Here is a 16,384-nt window from a genome sequence, read left to right as displayed (position 1 = left end):
CAGACGGGGCCCCTTCTAAGTGTCCAGGCTGACGGGACCGACAGTCTCAACCAAGTAATTAAGTACAGAAATCAGTGACTTGGTTAAAACCGCGAGCAGGAGTTTGGAGCTCATGAGCTGGAGAGCTGAGGTGTTTGGCTTCTGGGGCACCCTAATGGTCTGCGGGGTTTCTTGGGGAAATTCAGGGGAGCAACAGCCCTGGAGCCTTTAGGATTTGTTGGCCGTGCACGATGCACAGGGATTAGCTGCTGTAGTAAACTAAACTAAAGTCCTGGTCACACCATCAAACAACGACAAAAATAACTTCGTTTTCATCTGAATTATTTCTCTTTTGGAGGTTTTTTGGTCGTATAGCATTCGGTGGGTGTGGAATGCGCGCACCCTACGATTTCAGACGCTGAATGTGCCCCTGGTGACCACGCAGCGGCGTCCCGACTCCAGGGACGTCCCCGTGCCTGGAACGGACGCACGACCCTTCGTGTCTGGGCTTCCAGTGTCACATTTCCCAGGTTCATGCGTGTTGTCGTGTGCACCGTCCGTCCTTTGCACTGGGGGTGGGTGCGAGTGCGTGTGTACGGCTCGCATTCGTCCTGGTGGCCGCCGGCGGTCACCAACGGTCTTGCCGTGAGGCCGGGGTGCAGGTGTGTGGATGAGCCGTGTCTGCGGTTCCTTGTTCGTGCGAACTTGGGCTCGACGCTCGCGTAGCTAAGGCCGTGGTTCCTGGTGAGGCGCCTCCCGCCTCGGGACCTACCAGCCATGGGCAGCAGCGCGCGCTGGCTTCGGAGCCGTTTTAAACAGTGGAATTGCCAACGAAACACACAGAAATCGTGAAAACATGACACTAAGTAGAGAAAACCGCTCATTTTTAAGATCAGGCGTCACCTCGTTTGGTGTCCTCTGTTGCTCGTCCTTATCATTGGGTGTTCACGCTGTGGACACAAGGCTCTCGGATCCCCGATGCGCAGGTGTCTCCTCCCCGTCCGCGGGCTGTCCGTCCGCACCTTCCCCGTAGTGCTCGTTCCCGTACAAAAGTCTCCTTATCTTAATGAAGTCCAACGCTATCTGTTTTTTCTTTGATTACTTGTGTTTTCGACTTAACTTCTTCAATTTTGAAAGTGCTGTCTTTGTACAGCCTGTTAAAAGGGTTGTTTACACACTTTTTTTTTATTATTAGACAAGTGTTAGTGAAGGGTTAGGGTTCTCGGGTTCAATAAATCGTGACTTCTTTGCCAGTGGATGTAAACGGAGTGTTTGTCTGCAGATGTCGGTATTTACGAGGGTTTTTTCCCTGTGGGTGTGGAATTTAAAATAACGGCATCATCAAGGCCGCAAGTCTATAAACAGTATTGTCCGGGTCCTTTAACGAAGGGCTGGTCCGCTTAGAAAAACTGAAGGGAAACCCTCAGAACTGCTTTAAACAATGCTTTCCTCTTTAATAAAGAGGACTCTGTCTCTTAAGAACCTTTAACTTTCTGCCCTAAAAGCAGGGGCTCAAGAGCCATTTGTGAAAAGACTTAAGAATCCCGGAACTTGGAAATAAACACGGGTCGGTGTTTATTTGGTCTGTTTAAATGCGGTCCCCTGCGTGTCAGGAGCCCGACCCAGCCCTGGGGTCAGCCGACGTGCGACACCTGAGACACCCGACGCCCGACACCCGCGACACCCGTTCACGGGCCTCCATCTGCTGAGTAACATTGAATCCCAAAGATCAAAGGAGGTTCTAACTGAAAACAGTCCTTGTTGCAGTTTCCGCGTCGGAGCAGGAAAAGGCTAGAAACGACATGCGGCCGCCCTCATATCCTGGCTGCACCACCCTGCCCTGTGCTGGCATCGCTGCTGGCTCCTGCTCCCCGCTTGCTCGGCTCTGGGCTCTGCTCTCAGAGCCCCTGCCCCTGCCCTGCCCCTGCCGAGCTCCCACCCCCAGCCCTGGGAGATGCAGGCCCCAGGGAGGCCCGGCTGCAGGCCTGCCCTCCGCCAGACTGTGCCTCCCGGGCTGCTCCCCAGCCCTGCTGCTCCCACCCCTGCAGCTCCCCGCCCCTGCTGCTCCCCACCCCTGCCGCTCCCCAACCCTGCTGCTCCCACCCCTGCAGCTCCCTGCTCCTGCTGCACCCCACCCCTACTGCACCCCACCCCTGCCGCACCCCACCCCTGCTGCTCCCCACCCCTGCAGCTCCCTGCTCCTGCTGCACCCCACCCCTGCCGCACCCCACCCCTGCCACTCCCCACCTCTGCCGCACCCCTGCCGCTCCCTGCCCCTGCTGCACCCCAGCCCTGCCCTCCCCACCACTGCTGCTCCCCACCTCTGCAGCTCCCTACCCCGGAGCTCCCTGCTCCTGCAGCTCCTCACCCCTGCTGCACCCCACCCCTGCCACTCCCTACCTCTGCCACTCCCCACCTCTGCCACTCCCCACCTCTGTAGCTTCCCACCCCGGAGCTCCCCGCCCCTGCTGCTCCCCACCCCTGCCGCTCCCCACCCCTGCTGCACCCCAGCCCTGCTGCTCCCACCCCTGCAGCTCCCCGCTCCTGCAGCTCCTCACCCCTGCTGCACCACACCCCTGCTACACCCCACCCCTGCCACTCCCCACCTCTGCCGCTCCCCACCCCTGCAACTCCCCAGCCCTGCTGCTCCTCACCCCTGCTGCTCCCCGCCCCTGCAGCTCCCCACCCCTGCTGCTCCCCACCCCTGCTGCTCCCCAGCCCTGCTGCTCCCCAGCCCTGCTGCACCCCACCCCTGCCGCTCCCCGCCTAGGAGCTCCCCACCCCTGCAGCTCCCAGCGGGCCTCGAAGCAGCGCCAACCAGCCAGGCCCCAGCCAGACTCGCTGCCCTGCACACGGAGGTAACACATTTACTCATGCTTCCATGTGTGTGAATTTGGGGTCTTGAGAGTTTACTTAAAAACAGTTTTGTTCTCTGCTTCTAGGATCGAATTTAAAATTTCTGCTCACAGGTTCTAGTTTGAACTTTGGATGGCATCTTAATGAGTTAGAATCTTAGGAAGTTTATTTGAATTTTGATCTAATACTGTGAGGTCCAGCATTTCTTGGGTTTATTAAAATGTTCTTTCTTTAGTAAGTCGGGAGGAAACCTCCAATTTTGAGGTAGTTTATGGTTGCTTCGTGCTTTGAGAGTCTTATTTAGCCTCTAAATGAGAGGATTTTGAAAACATGTGCTTCTCTCCTCAGCTGGTAGAACAATAGGTGTAGAACCCTAGGAATTAGTTTAATTACTTGTGTACTTAGATGTTGTAAGAAGACGGTAAAACATTAGCATCTTCCGACCTATATGGACATGGACCGGAGTCTGGGGAAGATCTCGACGGAGACCCACATCCCCGCAGCAAGTCCGACCCGCAGTGATGACCATGTGCAGCACAGGCCGTGTGCATCCCCCAGTCCTCCAGCCGTGCTCGAGTCGGTCGCACGGTCGTTGATTTACTTCGCCAAGTGGAAGTCAGAACATGTGGGCCGCACGCACACGTTTTCTTTTTTATTGAATACATTTGACATTTACCGTTGTGGACATTTAAGGCGTGCGTGTGTTAATTTGGTACGTGGGCGTATGGTGCTGTCGTAGAGATAGCACTTCGGTCCTTCCCAGCCTTGGTGATGGTTCGGTCTTAATGTCTTAGCAAGTTTGATGATTGTAGCTCAACATCGTTGTCTGGATTCATCCCACTGTGTGAGCCCTCTCACTTGTTTGCTGCTCCTTGCAAGTTTATACCTTAAACAACATCAATCTTATTCCTGCCGTGTTCGCTTTTGCTTGAAGTGGATAATTTATATGCCGCTGGCAGGAAATTGCAGACTGTTTCAACTTGTGAAATATTTGTATGTCTGAGAGTAAAATGTAAATTTTAAAGAAATTAAGCAGAAAAAAAAAAAGAAAAGAAATTAAGCAGATAAAAACTTTGTGAAAACTGGGGTATTTCTTGCAAATCACTGACCCTCAATGAGTTTCTTTGGTGATATTGCAAGACATTGAGAGTACACTTTGCAATTTGGTATAGTTTTCTCTAACAGATATCTTATTGAAAGAAAAAGAATGAAATATATCCTTCTTACCCACCAGCAGTTTATTTTTATGATAGTATTTATAATTAAGAAAGCTCTAGTTTTCTTTGAAGCCTCAGAAGTCACTAAACTATGTAAATAAACTCCCAACTAGTGCATGTTTCACTTGCAGTCGGTGGAGTCACTGCTTCCCGTGGATTTAATGTCCGTGGCACATTGGTGCTTCTTAAAGTGCGAACATACGTGATCTCTTTGCATTATGTCATTTATTTTTAGACGTTACAGCTCCAATTAGACCAAATGCTTTCATTGCTGATCTTAAACATTAGGACACTTTTTATTGGATTGCGCTTCATTTGTAGCTTCCTGTTCTCGTTCACACAAATAAGGCAGGAGTATTTTCATGCATCTTGCACGCTTCATGTAGCTTCCATCACAGATGTAAATTGTAGGACTGTGAGCATGAACTGTTTGCACTGATCATGAAAAATGTAGGCGTCTGAAAGCTGGACCGACATGCTTAGAAAACACATGTTGACCTTGTGCCGTCCAGAAAATGACGCGTGTCCTAGCACTGATTTGCCCAACATTTAAACCTGCTCCAGGGTCTCTGCAGTCCACCCTGAGCCGGTCAGCCCTTGCTGGCCTCCGGTGGGAGCCCTGTGCCAGCAGGTTGCACACGGCCGCCTGGTGCCTATGGGGCCTGGTGGGAGCGCCTTGCCCGAGGCCTGGAGCGCTGGCAGCCTGGGCCCTGTGAACACAGCCTGGTCTTTCCCAGTGGCCGGTCCCGGTCCCACGCGACCACAGAAAATACACGTGGGTGTTTAGGATTGGACACACGGGGTGCTTAGCCTGTCAGTCTTCTTGGGAAAAATACAAAACAAAGGAACTAAAGCAAAACTTTGAGAAGCACAACTGGAAAGAGGGCGGCCTTTGTTCGCTCCATCTTGGTTTCTGTGCTTCGTCGACTTAGCAGCACGTGGGCTCATATCCTGTAGGTGCACGCATGTGGACCCTGAGAAGGACGTTTGCTGCAGGCACAGTAGCCACGTAATAAATAAATGCTTGCTGAAGAAGGACATTCACCTGTTTAACTGAAAAATGTGAAAGGTGCCCTGCGTGGCGCAGGGTTGGCTGCCCTCGGACGACAGCCCGTTTTGGGGCATTGCTCTCAGAAACTGGATTTGCTGCTGCTCAGACTTCCCAGAATGGTGGGGGCGGAGCTGGCTACCGGATGCTGAGCATTTGTGGGGAGACCTTCCGTAGTCCTGAGGGTGATGTTAAAACCCAACACTGTCACCATCCGACCCAAACGACCTCAAGTCCTCTGTGCTGATTGATCTCTGTTTCGGACGTCGGGGAAGACGTCTGAAGAATTCTCTCACATTCCTCCGCCTCACACTATGTGGGAGTAGGATTTTCTTGATTTGATTTATCTCCGTGACGTGTTTTTCCTTTGCGCTGCTCAGTTTGAGTTTCTGGGATGAGAGAGGGATTAACATTCCCGGGGTCTTGAGGCGCCCCTGGGACCCGCTCAGCACATCAGTGAAGGCCGAACATGATCCTGTTTCTGCTGGGGAAGAGCTACAGACGGATTGCTGGGTGCGGAGTTGCCCGTTTGAGGGTTTTACTGGAGGTAGTAGTTTCAGATGGAATCTTATGGCCTCAGTGTAGACCTATCACGGTGGGGGGGAGGGGGCGCTGCTCATTACCAGAGCGTCCTGGGGTTCTTACTTGTGAGGCGAGATGCGGGCCTGGCGTCTGAAGTCTCTCTGGTCTGAGAATTAGAACTTAAAGATGCTTAAAATGCAGTCGTTTTCTTTTCCTTCTTCTTTTTCCCTTTCTTTTGTTTTCTTTCTTTCTATTTATTTATTTATTTTTGGTACAAGAGTTCAGAGAACATGCTCTTTTAATACAAGGGCTTGAGGGGCGCCTGGATGGCTCAGAGGTTGAGCACCTGCCTTTGGCCCAGGTCGTGACCCTGGGTCCTGGGATCGAGTCCCGCGTCAGCTCCCTGCATGGAGCCTGCTTCTCCCTCTGCCTGCGTCTCTCCCTCTCTCGTGAATAAATAAGTCTTTAAAAAAAAAAATACGGCGACTTGGGACTTCATTTTGAAGATTGACAACGGGCTGGGGATATAATTTTTCTTGAGGGTTAAGTAAACTCATTAGTCAAATTGGCTGTACCCTAAACTTGAGTGGGCTGATCCTCAGGTCTGGGGCCACGCGGTGCCACGTTTTGGTTTTCGCAGCGTTGCCGCGTGTGACCTCTGCAGGCTGCCTCCCAGACTGTGCTGGGAAGGCTCTTCCTGCCTGCGCCCCGTCCCGCCCTCACAACCTCGAAAGTGCTCTTCACTGGAGCAGGAAGAGACGTAAGAGGATCTAAATGCTCTGGGGCTCGTCTGACGCGGAGCGTCCGTTCCGTGTTTTAGTAGAGAGCAGCATCTTTCTGCACGTTGTCCATTTCGAGCGGCGGTTGCTCTTGCGACTTGGTCGGCGTTGATTAATAAAGTAAATAAATCGGTGATTCGCAGCCCTGGCCGCACACTGGAATCGACTGAGGAGTTTTAAAGACGCTAATGAGCACAGACCTTTACAATATGAATTCAATCAGAACCTCTGTGGCCAGGCCCTTGGCCTGTAATTTTTTTTTTTTTTTTTTTTATGATAGTCACAGAGAGAGAGAGAGAGAGGCAGAGACACAGGCAGAGGGAGAAGCAGGCTCCATGCACCGGGAGCCCGATGTGGGATTCGATCCCGGGTCTCCAGGATCGCGCCCTGGGCCAAAGGCAGGCGCCAAACCGTTGCGCCACCCAGGGATCCCTGTAATATTTTTTTAATATTTATTACTAAAGCGATGTAATTTTCTTAAAAATGTTTATTACTAAAGCGATTTCACTGCGCTGGAAGGCTTGAGTGCTGTAACAGGCCTGTAATTTAGTGAACACTTGTTGTATTTATTACATTCCCTCTGAGGCAGAGTCCAGACGATGGCGTGGCTGGCGCCTGGGTTAGGTGAACACTTATCGGATGGCTTTCCAGAACGTGTTTGAAAGACCTTTGATGGATATGAATAATTATAGAAAACTCCACCGGTCTTATTTTACATGTGCTTCATTATACCCATGGGCTCACGTGACCGTGAAACTCAGAATATAAGAAACCTTTCTTTTCCAAGGGCGTGGATGTTTGGAGGCGGCGCTGTCGTGAGCGTGGGGGGTTGTGGCGTGTGGGGTGCAGGCTGATAAGTTTGCGGGCGAACTGTCCTTATGACGGCAACACAGCCGTAGTGCCCGTGGAAGAGGAATTTGGGAAGACGAGTGTCGATGCTGAAACGATGCTCTTGACTATCACTTATCCCGGATGTAAACGATGAACGCTATTTTACGCTGCTCTTCCCGGGTAGACCTGTTACCCCAGGCACCTTGCACATACAAAGGAGCACAGTGAGGTCGCTGGGTCTGCAGCCAGGAGGGCCCGCGGGGCCCCGGCCAGGGTCGGGGTGTCTCTGCTTTGACAGCCAAACCCACAGCTGGCGATAGCGCTGCTTCCTTCCCAGCGTCGGTTTTCCGACTTGCTGTGACACCGTAAGATCTTCCAAAGGTCACTGAACTTTTATAGTTTTTGGTTGCGAATCTGGGAGGGAAATTTTGTCAGGCCGCTTTCTTCCTGCATATCACCAAGCCACCTGTGAATACCACGAGCGGTCGTACAAGTGAAACATTGCACATTTACAGTTTATTGAGGTCTTGATCAGTATAGAGTCTGTGCATGAAAAGAGGTCGTATGAAAGTATTAGATTTCATTTTCAGAGGATGGTGTTTGTTATTGGAAGTCAAAACTACCTTCTTAAAAAACTACCTTCTTGATAATATGAATTTAATAGAAAATAGCTTTCAAAAAAAAAGGAAAATAGCTTTCATTGTAAAAGAATAGTGACCCTGTGACTCTCAGATTTCTCGGATTCAGTCAGTTTGCTTTTTCATGGTGCAGGGAGAGCATCCTGCCCCTGGCGGGCTCCCACAGAATGTGGGCTGGGGTACAGGTGCTCGAGGTGCACTGCTGTCTCCCAGGGAGGATGACTGCAGTTATGGCATTTATGAGAAAGGGGAACAACAGCCACATTACCTTATTCTTTTTTTAAGATTTTATTTATCTATTCATGAGACACACACACACACACACAGAGAGAGAGAGAGAGGCAGAGACACAGACAGAGGGAGAAGCAGGCTCCATGCAGGGAGCCCGACGCAGGACTCGATCCCAGGACCCCAGGGTCACGCCCTGGGCCAAAGGCCGCTCTCCACCGCTAAGCCCCCCGAGCTGCCCACATTACCTTATTTTTGTGTAGTTCTTTGCAACACATGCAATCCTCACCAGTGATTAAGTGAAGATATCACAGAGTGTTCTTGTAGAAGGAGCGTTTAGGGGTAGAAAGTTCACAAACTGAAAAATAAGAACATTTCATTTGTCTCAGAAGGGGAGAAGATCACATCTCCTTACAAGACCAGCCATTTCAGTTCCCTAACAGGATCTGACTTTTTGACTAAAGGTGCAGATTTTGCTGTCAGGTCACAATCATGTTTTGAAACTGTCCAAACAGCGCATGACACCGACGCTCAGCTCCCTGCCTTGCTTTTCAGGTTTGCACGGATGGAAAGCGACTTCTAAATTCAGTGAAATCATGTCTCTGACACTCTTGGATGCTGTGTTGTGCCGTCAAAACTATCTTGGGAAATCCTGAATTCGGAGGCTATTTTTCATGCGGCCCTGCAGACTGGATTTTGTACTAACAGCCTGTGGTGGTCCTGCAAACGCTGGGGGACCGGGCTCTGGCCTGGAGGTGTCCTGAGGTTGGAGGCAGGCTGGCCTGAGGCCAGATCCCAATCCTGGGATCCACGTTGGTCCCACCTCCGTCCTTGGAACCCTCAGGTTCCCTGCGGTGGTTTTAGGAACGTCTACAAAGAGGTATTGTAAGGAAAGTGCTAGACTCCATGAGATGCTAAAAACAGCTCCGACGGCCCTTTCAGGGGAAGCGCCTGGCTTCTGCAGGCCGCTGAGCGCCCGCTTCTGTGGCCACAGCACCACGTATTAGTAGGTCGGCTTGCTGCCAGTGATTGGGGACGAGCCGTCGCTAGGGACGAGCTTCAAGCAGCTTGAGGGGATGATTTCATGTTTTAACACATTTGACAAGCAGTGGATACAGGTTTTCCCCAGACCCTTATACCTGGTGTGAGAAACTACCTCCGTCCCCTCGCGTCTTGAGGGAAGAAGACGGTCCCCCCAGCTAAGTGGACGCGGTGCTCTAGTCGCACTCGTGAGTCCGCCAGCATGACTGAGGTCTGCGGTTGTTTCCGTGCCCCGACACCGGTGGGCTGTACGTAAGCCTAGCTGCCAACTGGAACCTCTGCCGGGCAGATGGGGCACTTTCTCTCCTCTGCAGAACAGGAGCCCCTTATTTCTTTTTTTTTTATGAGTTTATTTTTTTTAAGATTTTATTTTTTTATTTATTCATGAGAGACACAGAGAGGAGACAGAGAGAGAGAGAGGCAGAGACACAGGCAGAAGGAGAAGCAGGCTCCATGCAGGGAGCCCGACTGGGGACTCGATCCCGGGTCTCCAGGGTCACGCCCTGGGCTGAAGCCGGCGCTAAACCACTGAGCCACCTGGGCTGCCCGGAGCCCCTTATTTCTGTCACTCTTATCCTGCCCCTGCCTGTCGGGTCCACGCTGCTTTAACGGTGTTGCTGTAACAAGTCCGGGCCCTCCGGTGGCCTCCTCCGCGGGTCGCTGCCCATGCCCTGCTACACCAGGTGTGTTCCTGGCACTGGCCGTTGCACCCCTGCAGGTGGACTGGATCGGAATCTGCACTTTAGCAACGTCCCCAAGTGACCCTTGCGTTTGAGAAGCACTGGGTGTTTGGGGTTTTCCTTAGTGGAACTGTGCGGGGTGGGGGGAGAGTATCGCTCTCCTGAAGGGGACCAGCCGCAGCATGGGACCACGCGAGGGATCCCATCTGAGCGCCCACTGTTGAGTTTGCTGATGGGGATGTGATGACGTGATCAAGCTTGCAGACAGCCCTTTAGCGGAAAGCCCCAAACCCGTGGCGTCGGCCCTGGAGTCTGTGCCCCCAGTTCTCTTTAGCAAAGCCAACTGGTGATGCCCGCACACCCGCTTTCCGGAGGGTCGAGTCGAGGGGGGTCCTGCGTGGGGAAGGCCCTGCGTGGCCATCGGTGGCCTTGGGGCCACGCGTCTCCTGCTGGTGCGCCCCGCCGTGTGGGGTCCCGGCGGCCAGGGGAACAGGCCCGGGGATTCTCCTCAACGTGACATTTAGATCTTACCTTCACAGATTCCGGCCGCGTGTAGTCCTAACCTGCAGTGCCAGGTGGCCCCTGCGGGGCTTTCGCAGCCGCTCCTCACACCCCTGCGCCCAGGAGCTTGGCTGCATTCCTTAGGACCCTCTGTCCTCAACTATTTGGAATAAGGTGAATAAGATGAATGAAACTTTCATAACTCAGCAGCCCTGCTGTGGTTATACCATATTATGTCCCATGAGGACTAGCTCTTGTCTTTTAAATGTAATTTCCATATATTATGAAAATACATGTTACTAGATTATTACACTTAATTATGCTATTAGTGTGTATTGCACGTAATTATACGTTCTATCGCTCTAAAGCCATGAGTTTCCTGGGCCCCAAGCCAGGGCAAGAGGTACTCGTGTGATCCCTGTGATCGCATGAGCTCGATGACTCTTCTCTCCGTGAGGAGACGGGGCCGAGGGGTCTCTGCAGCGTCCACACTGCCTGCCTGCCGCGTTCGGAACTGGTCCCGGTCCACAGGTAGCTTTGGTCCAACAGATGGTCACGTGTGTTTCCAGAAACCCCCAGCGGCAGTGAGATCAGACACGGAAACCCTTCCCGCGCACTCTGTGCGTCGGTTCTGGCTCTTAGCTAGGCTTTCATTTCCTGCTCCATCCAGTTATTCAGGCTATTGTGTGGCTGTGATTGCAACAGCAGATACACTTCAGAGGTCCTAAAACCATTCCCCTGATACCCTTGAGGTAAGATAACTGTTTCTGTTCTTACATTTTAATGATAATTACCTTCGTGCACTGTCAGTCACTGTGCTGGAGACTTTATATGTTGTTTTATTAGTATTTTATGACTATGAAGAAGACACAATTGTAGCAGAAGTCATACATGGTACAGAAAATGAGATGTGAAAAGTCTTCTCCAAAATTCCCAGTCCAACTCCCCAGCAGGAAGCAATCTTACCATTTTTTATGCCCTTCTGACAATCACATGTGCCCCGACCATAATACGTGTCTCTCTCTCCTGTTTAATGAAATGCATTCGTCCCGCGTAGGCTGTCCCATAGCTGGGCTCTATTTACACATAAAGATGTACTTTGGACTTCGTCCCGTAGGGAAGTAGCACAGCCCGACGTGACTCGTTCTTTTTTATTGTGTGGAATGCCCAATACGGCGACGGCAGAATTCAAGTCCGCCGTTGGTGGCATTTTTAGATTGTTTCCACTTTCTGCTGGTCCGGACAGCGGTGTGGTCTGGAACATCTTCGTCTGTGCATGTATCTCCACACACTGTTCGAGTGTATCCAAAAGCTAAATTCCCAGTAGTGCTGTGGGTCAAGGGACAGGGGCATTTAAACTTCTTATTAACGGTGCCGTGTTGCTCTCTGGCACAGTTGTGCTCATTTGCATTTGGAATTTAGCTCTAAGAAGAACCAAGATGTGGAGACAGTAAGAGTGTCAATAATCCAGCCCCGTTCTCAAAGGTAGAAAGTAGTAGAGTCAGCGTTCAAACTCAGATCCACCCACACCGTTTCCTCTAAGCTTCAGGTGTCTCACCTCCTGGTTTAAAGCAGAATTTTGGCTCTAAAGCTAGGAAGCACTTTTTATATTCTTCCTTTTTAAAAAGATTTTATTTATTTATTCATGAGAGACAGACAGAGAGAGAGGGAGAGAGAGAGAGAGAGAGAGAGGCGGAGATGCAGGCAGAGGGAGAAGCAGGCTCCATGCAGGGAGCCCAACGTGGGACTCGGTCCCGGGTCTCCAGGATCCCGCCCTGGGCTGAAGGTGGCGCTAAACCGCTGAGCCACCCGGGCTGCCTCCTTTTTTTGTTCCTGATGGTAAAGGAGAAACTTTCAGATTTTCACCATCGAGGATATTCGCGGATGGTTTGTCATATGTGGCCTTTACTGGGTTGAGGTACATTCCCTCTACAACACTTTGCTGAGGGTTCTTACCATAAATGGACGTTGAATTTTGTCAAATGCTTTTTTCTACATCTGTTGGGATTTCCATATGACTTTTGTCCCTCATTCTATTAAAGTGGGTCACGTTGACTGATGCACGAGTGCTGAACCATCCTTGCATCCCTGCAGTAAATCCCACGTGAGCACGGTGTGTGATCCTTCTAATGTACTGTTGAACTCGGTATGCTAATGTTGTATTCGGGATTTTTGCCACTCTATTCATCAGGAAAACTGGCCTGTAGTTCTCTTTCCTTGCAGCGTCAGGATAACGCCAGCCTCGTAAAATGAGCCTGGAGTTTTTCCTCCCTCCTCTAAGCCCTTAATGTTTGACAGAAAATTTTTACATTCTCATAGTGGTCCTATGAGATGGACATTGATTATTATCCTGATTAATACCTAGGAACAACTGAGGCTCAAAGGAAAAAAAATTAAAATTTAAAATCTCATTTCAAGCAAATTCCTATTCATACTATTATTTTTGTCAAGTGCGAGCAATGCTACATAACACAGAAGACAAAGTAATACGTTCTTAGCAACTTTTATGGCATGTTTGTTCATTTTCTAAAGCATTATATTGATCGGTTGAGGGGAAAAAATGTTGATGTCTGTTGTCTTAGTCATGACAATTCTTAGCTGATTACTTTTTATTTATTTATTTTTGTCTGCTGTCTACAACCTGAGTGACTTAGTGGGAATAGATTTTCTTGAGATTTTTCTAACACATGAGACATTCTGAAGATCATTCAAATTATTTTAACCTACACAACTCACTGCCATCATGGTGGCTCCTAACACCCCACTCCCGGGTGGAGGGTCGAAGGGCAGCGTTGGTGCCCTCTACCACCTTCCAGTCCTACGATGCGCTAAGTCTTACCCTGTACTCCACACCGAGGACAGGGAGGCGTAGTGGGGACGGCGGCTCGCAGGTGCACCAAGGGCAGGTGCACGGCCCAGGCACCGCAGACCCACCGGGCCCCTTGCAGCAGCCGCTGGGCTTCCCCCACTCCCTCGACTCCTGTCCCCAGCTTTCCTGTCATGTCTGCATAGCTGCCTGCCCACTGTCACTGGCTGGTTTTGTATCATTTTCTCTCTTAGGGCCAAGGAATTGGAGCATGGCTGTGAGCACTGGCAACAGCGGTTCTGTGGTTCTGAGCAACAGCGGCATCGCTACCGGTGCTCCCGCCCCCAGCGCCCTCCCGCCCTGTGACGGGGACCTCGCCACCCAGCAGCTCACACCCAGAGAGGCACCAGGGGCAAAAGGGAGTCCGAATGGGGGCCTGCAAGTCAATGGCGCAGTGAAGTCCTCCTTTCTGCCCGTGGACCAGCCCCAGGGAGCGCCTGCGATGTTGGCCCAGTGCTGCCGCCCGGGCCCGTTGCGCCCGCCCCTGGCGGCCCAGAGCCGCCCCCACGAGGCCTGCCCGGCCGTGCCAGCTGCTCCGGGCCCATGCTGCATGCAGCCACGCGTGGAGTGCACTGCTGCCCTGGGTCCCGGCCGCTCGCCCGTGTACCAGACTGCGTGCTGCCTCCAGCCCTCTCCACCCCTGTGCCCGCACCCCCCATGGCCTGGCCGCCGCCCACACCAGCCCAGGTGAGTCCCTGCGGCCCTGCTCACCCGGGCCCAACGCAACCCACCCACAGCTGCCACCCGGTTGCTGTGCCCAAGGGGAGGAGGCCCAGTGGGCCAGAGGAGGAAAGCCAGATGCGCATGACATCCTGGGGACCTGCTGTCGGCGGGCTCTGGGTCAGGCGGACCCTCGTGGGCTCCCCGCCTGCCAGCCTTAGCTGTCCGCGTGGCCTCGGCTCCCCAAGCTCAGTGGGGCTTCTCTTGCCAGCGGTCCCTGTACTGCCTGTGGGGGGCACATGTGTCCCAGACACGAGCTTGGCGGTCACCAGCCATTGGTGACAAGGAATCGTGAACCAGTCGCCTCCTTGGGGTCCCGCTCGGGGACCCATGTGTGCAGGCTCTGATCCTGCGGTTTGGGCGACCCTTGGACATGTTGGGAACAGACTTCCCCACAGGCGGGACCGATGGCTCCGCAGCCCAGACTGGGGGGGCATGTTTGCTGAAGCACTGTTGGGTCGGCCGCCCGAGAGGCGCGGGGCATGCATGGTGTGGCCGCTGCCGCCCCCGGCGTGCCTCCCGCTGTCCCCTGCCCGTTCCCGTGCGCTGGGGCAAACCGCGTGGCCGCGACCTCTGAACTGCTAAGTGCTTGGTGGAGACAAGGCTCAGTGCACGCTCTGGGTGACGCAATTCACATGAGCGAGGGGCACACGCCCCTTTTCTGGTGGGGTGTAGTGTCCACACGGGGAGATGCACCAGCCCGAGCTAGGCTTTGCTCGGCGTTGACCCCTGTGTAGACCACACTGCGGCCCACTCGGGACGCCTCTTTCTGGGGTGACGGAGAAAGTCCCCTCCTGCTGCCTCGTGTGGTGACAGATTTGTCACGGTGCTGACTTCACGGTGCTCGCAGAGTGGCTCCCATCGAGACTAGTCTATGCTCGATGCCAGTTACTGCGTTCACAGGGGCTCAGTTCCGGGTGGGGACTCAGTGACGGGCGCTCCAGACCTCACCCAGCTGCGGCCACCACTGCCCTCGGTTCCCGTGTTCTGAAGCAAGGAAGAGAGGGCTGGGGAGGGTAGCAGGACCGCGTGCTGGGGCCTTCCTCGGCAGCGGGTCTTCGAAGGCCCTAATACATTTTGCACGTCGGGTGAGAGTCCTTTGGTCACAGAACTAGAGGCATGGCGCGCCCCGACCCCTCTCAGGCCTGCTGACCGCGCTGTGCTGGGTGACCAGCCCTAGGCTCCTTCCACCTGGAGTTAAGCCGTGTGAGCAGTTGACTTTGAAACGGCGTGGTCGACATCGATGCTTTAGCGGGCGTGATGGTGGACTGCGCTACCCTGCGAGGCTGATCCCGCCCTTAAAAACCTTCAGAAAATATTAAAACTATGGACAGGTACCAATTCTTTTGATGTGCAGGCGTGTGAATATTTTCAAGACTTTAGCTTAGCATTTCTCAGAAACCTGTTCTTCAAGGGATGAGAGTCCCATGTGCCTACAGCTGGGGTGCCTGGGTGGCTCGGTCGGCTGAGCGCTGACCCCTGGTTTGGGGTCAGGTCATGATCTTGGGGTCGTGGGGCCCGGCCCTGCACCAAGCTGCACCCTCAGTGTGAGTCGGCTTGTGATCCTCTGTCTCCCTCTCCATCCCCCCTGCTCACTCCCTGTCTCTAAAATAAATTAAATAAATAAATAAATAAATAAATAAATAAATAAATAAATAAAATCAATCTTTAATGAGAAATAAAATAAACAGAAGGGCATTAAAAAAAGACAGGTAAAAATGTCCTATTTGTACATCAAGAAAAGTTGTAGAAAAAAGTGGAATGTTACATGGGAAAATTTTCATTTTTAGAATTTTTTTCTAAAGAATTGGAGCCATTTGATCCACTATTAATAACAGACCTAGAGCCTGTAAGGGGCGGTCTGTTCACATCCGTGTGTACCACACACGTCCGCGTAAAATGTGTGTTGCCAAAGCTACTTACCTATTTTATACATTTCCGTATTTGTATTATTAGCAGTACTTAGGTGTGCCAGGCATCACAGATGTAATTCTGAACAAGGGGGGGACGTGTGGCCCACACAGAGCTGCAAGGGAGGAAGGGAGACAGAAAAGCCAGCTGTAGCCCCGAAACCGAGAGCCGTGTTGCCGAGCGACTGCGGGTGTAGGGACGTCACCTGCGGGCGCAAGCAGTTGGCACACTTGCCTCTGCACCTGCGCCACAAACGGGCCCGTCTGGCTGGTGTGCTGGTTAGTTTTTTAGAGTTTTGTTGATAAAACACTTAAACCATAGAGTGTTTTAAAGGGTCAGTCGAGGAGAAAGTGTGGTTTAATCCTGGCCTGTTGACGCTTCTCTCTTTTCTTAACCTTTTATAAAATGGTAGTTTCTGTTTCCTCCCCTCCTGGCCTCTCCAGCGCATTTCTCTAGAAGATTCCTTGTATCAGTCACCTGTGTGCCTTTCTGCTTTGTGACCTTATGTTAATCTTTTCATTGATATTTCCCAAATGGTGGGGGGAGACGCCACAGTTTGTTTCCCTG

The 16,384-nt window shown here is 52.2% G+C and overlaps 1 protein-coding gene across 25 annotated transcripts in view; it reads left to right on the top strand.

Moving 5' to 3' along the window:
* DISP1 (dispatched RND transporter family member 1) overlaps positions 1 to 16,384 on the top strand; it is a 160,103-nt gene that overhangs the window by 112,768 nt on the left and 30,951 nt on the right. For 17 of the 25 annotated variants that reach the window (XM_072759740.1, XM_072759742.1, XM_072759746.1 and 14 more), the window contains one exon: positions 13,381 to 13,873. The exons of 7 other annotated variants lie outside the window; for them this stretch is intronic. In XM_072759740.1, the coding sequence (XP_072615841.1) occupies positions 13,398 to 13,873 (476 nt within the window). In that variant the 5' untranslated portion in view covers positions 13,381 to 13,397. Of the gene's footprint in view, positions 1 to 2,818; positions 2,838 to 13,380; positions 13,874 to 16,384 lie in introns of those variants that run through there. One more of the 25 variants, XM_072759741.1, reaches the window with a different exon arrangement.

Source organism: Vulpes vulpes, chromosome 5 (genome assembly GCF_048418805.1).
Source record: "Vulpes vulpes isolate BD-2025 chromosome 5, VulVul3, whole genome shotgun sequence".
NCBI lineage: Eukaryota > Metazoa > Chordata > Mammalia > Carnivora > Canidae > Vulpes > Vulpes vulpes.
Note: the sequence above shows the minus strand (reverse complement) of the source record. Positions and strands in the feature narration are given on the sequence as shown.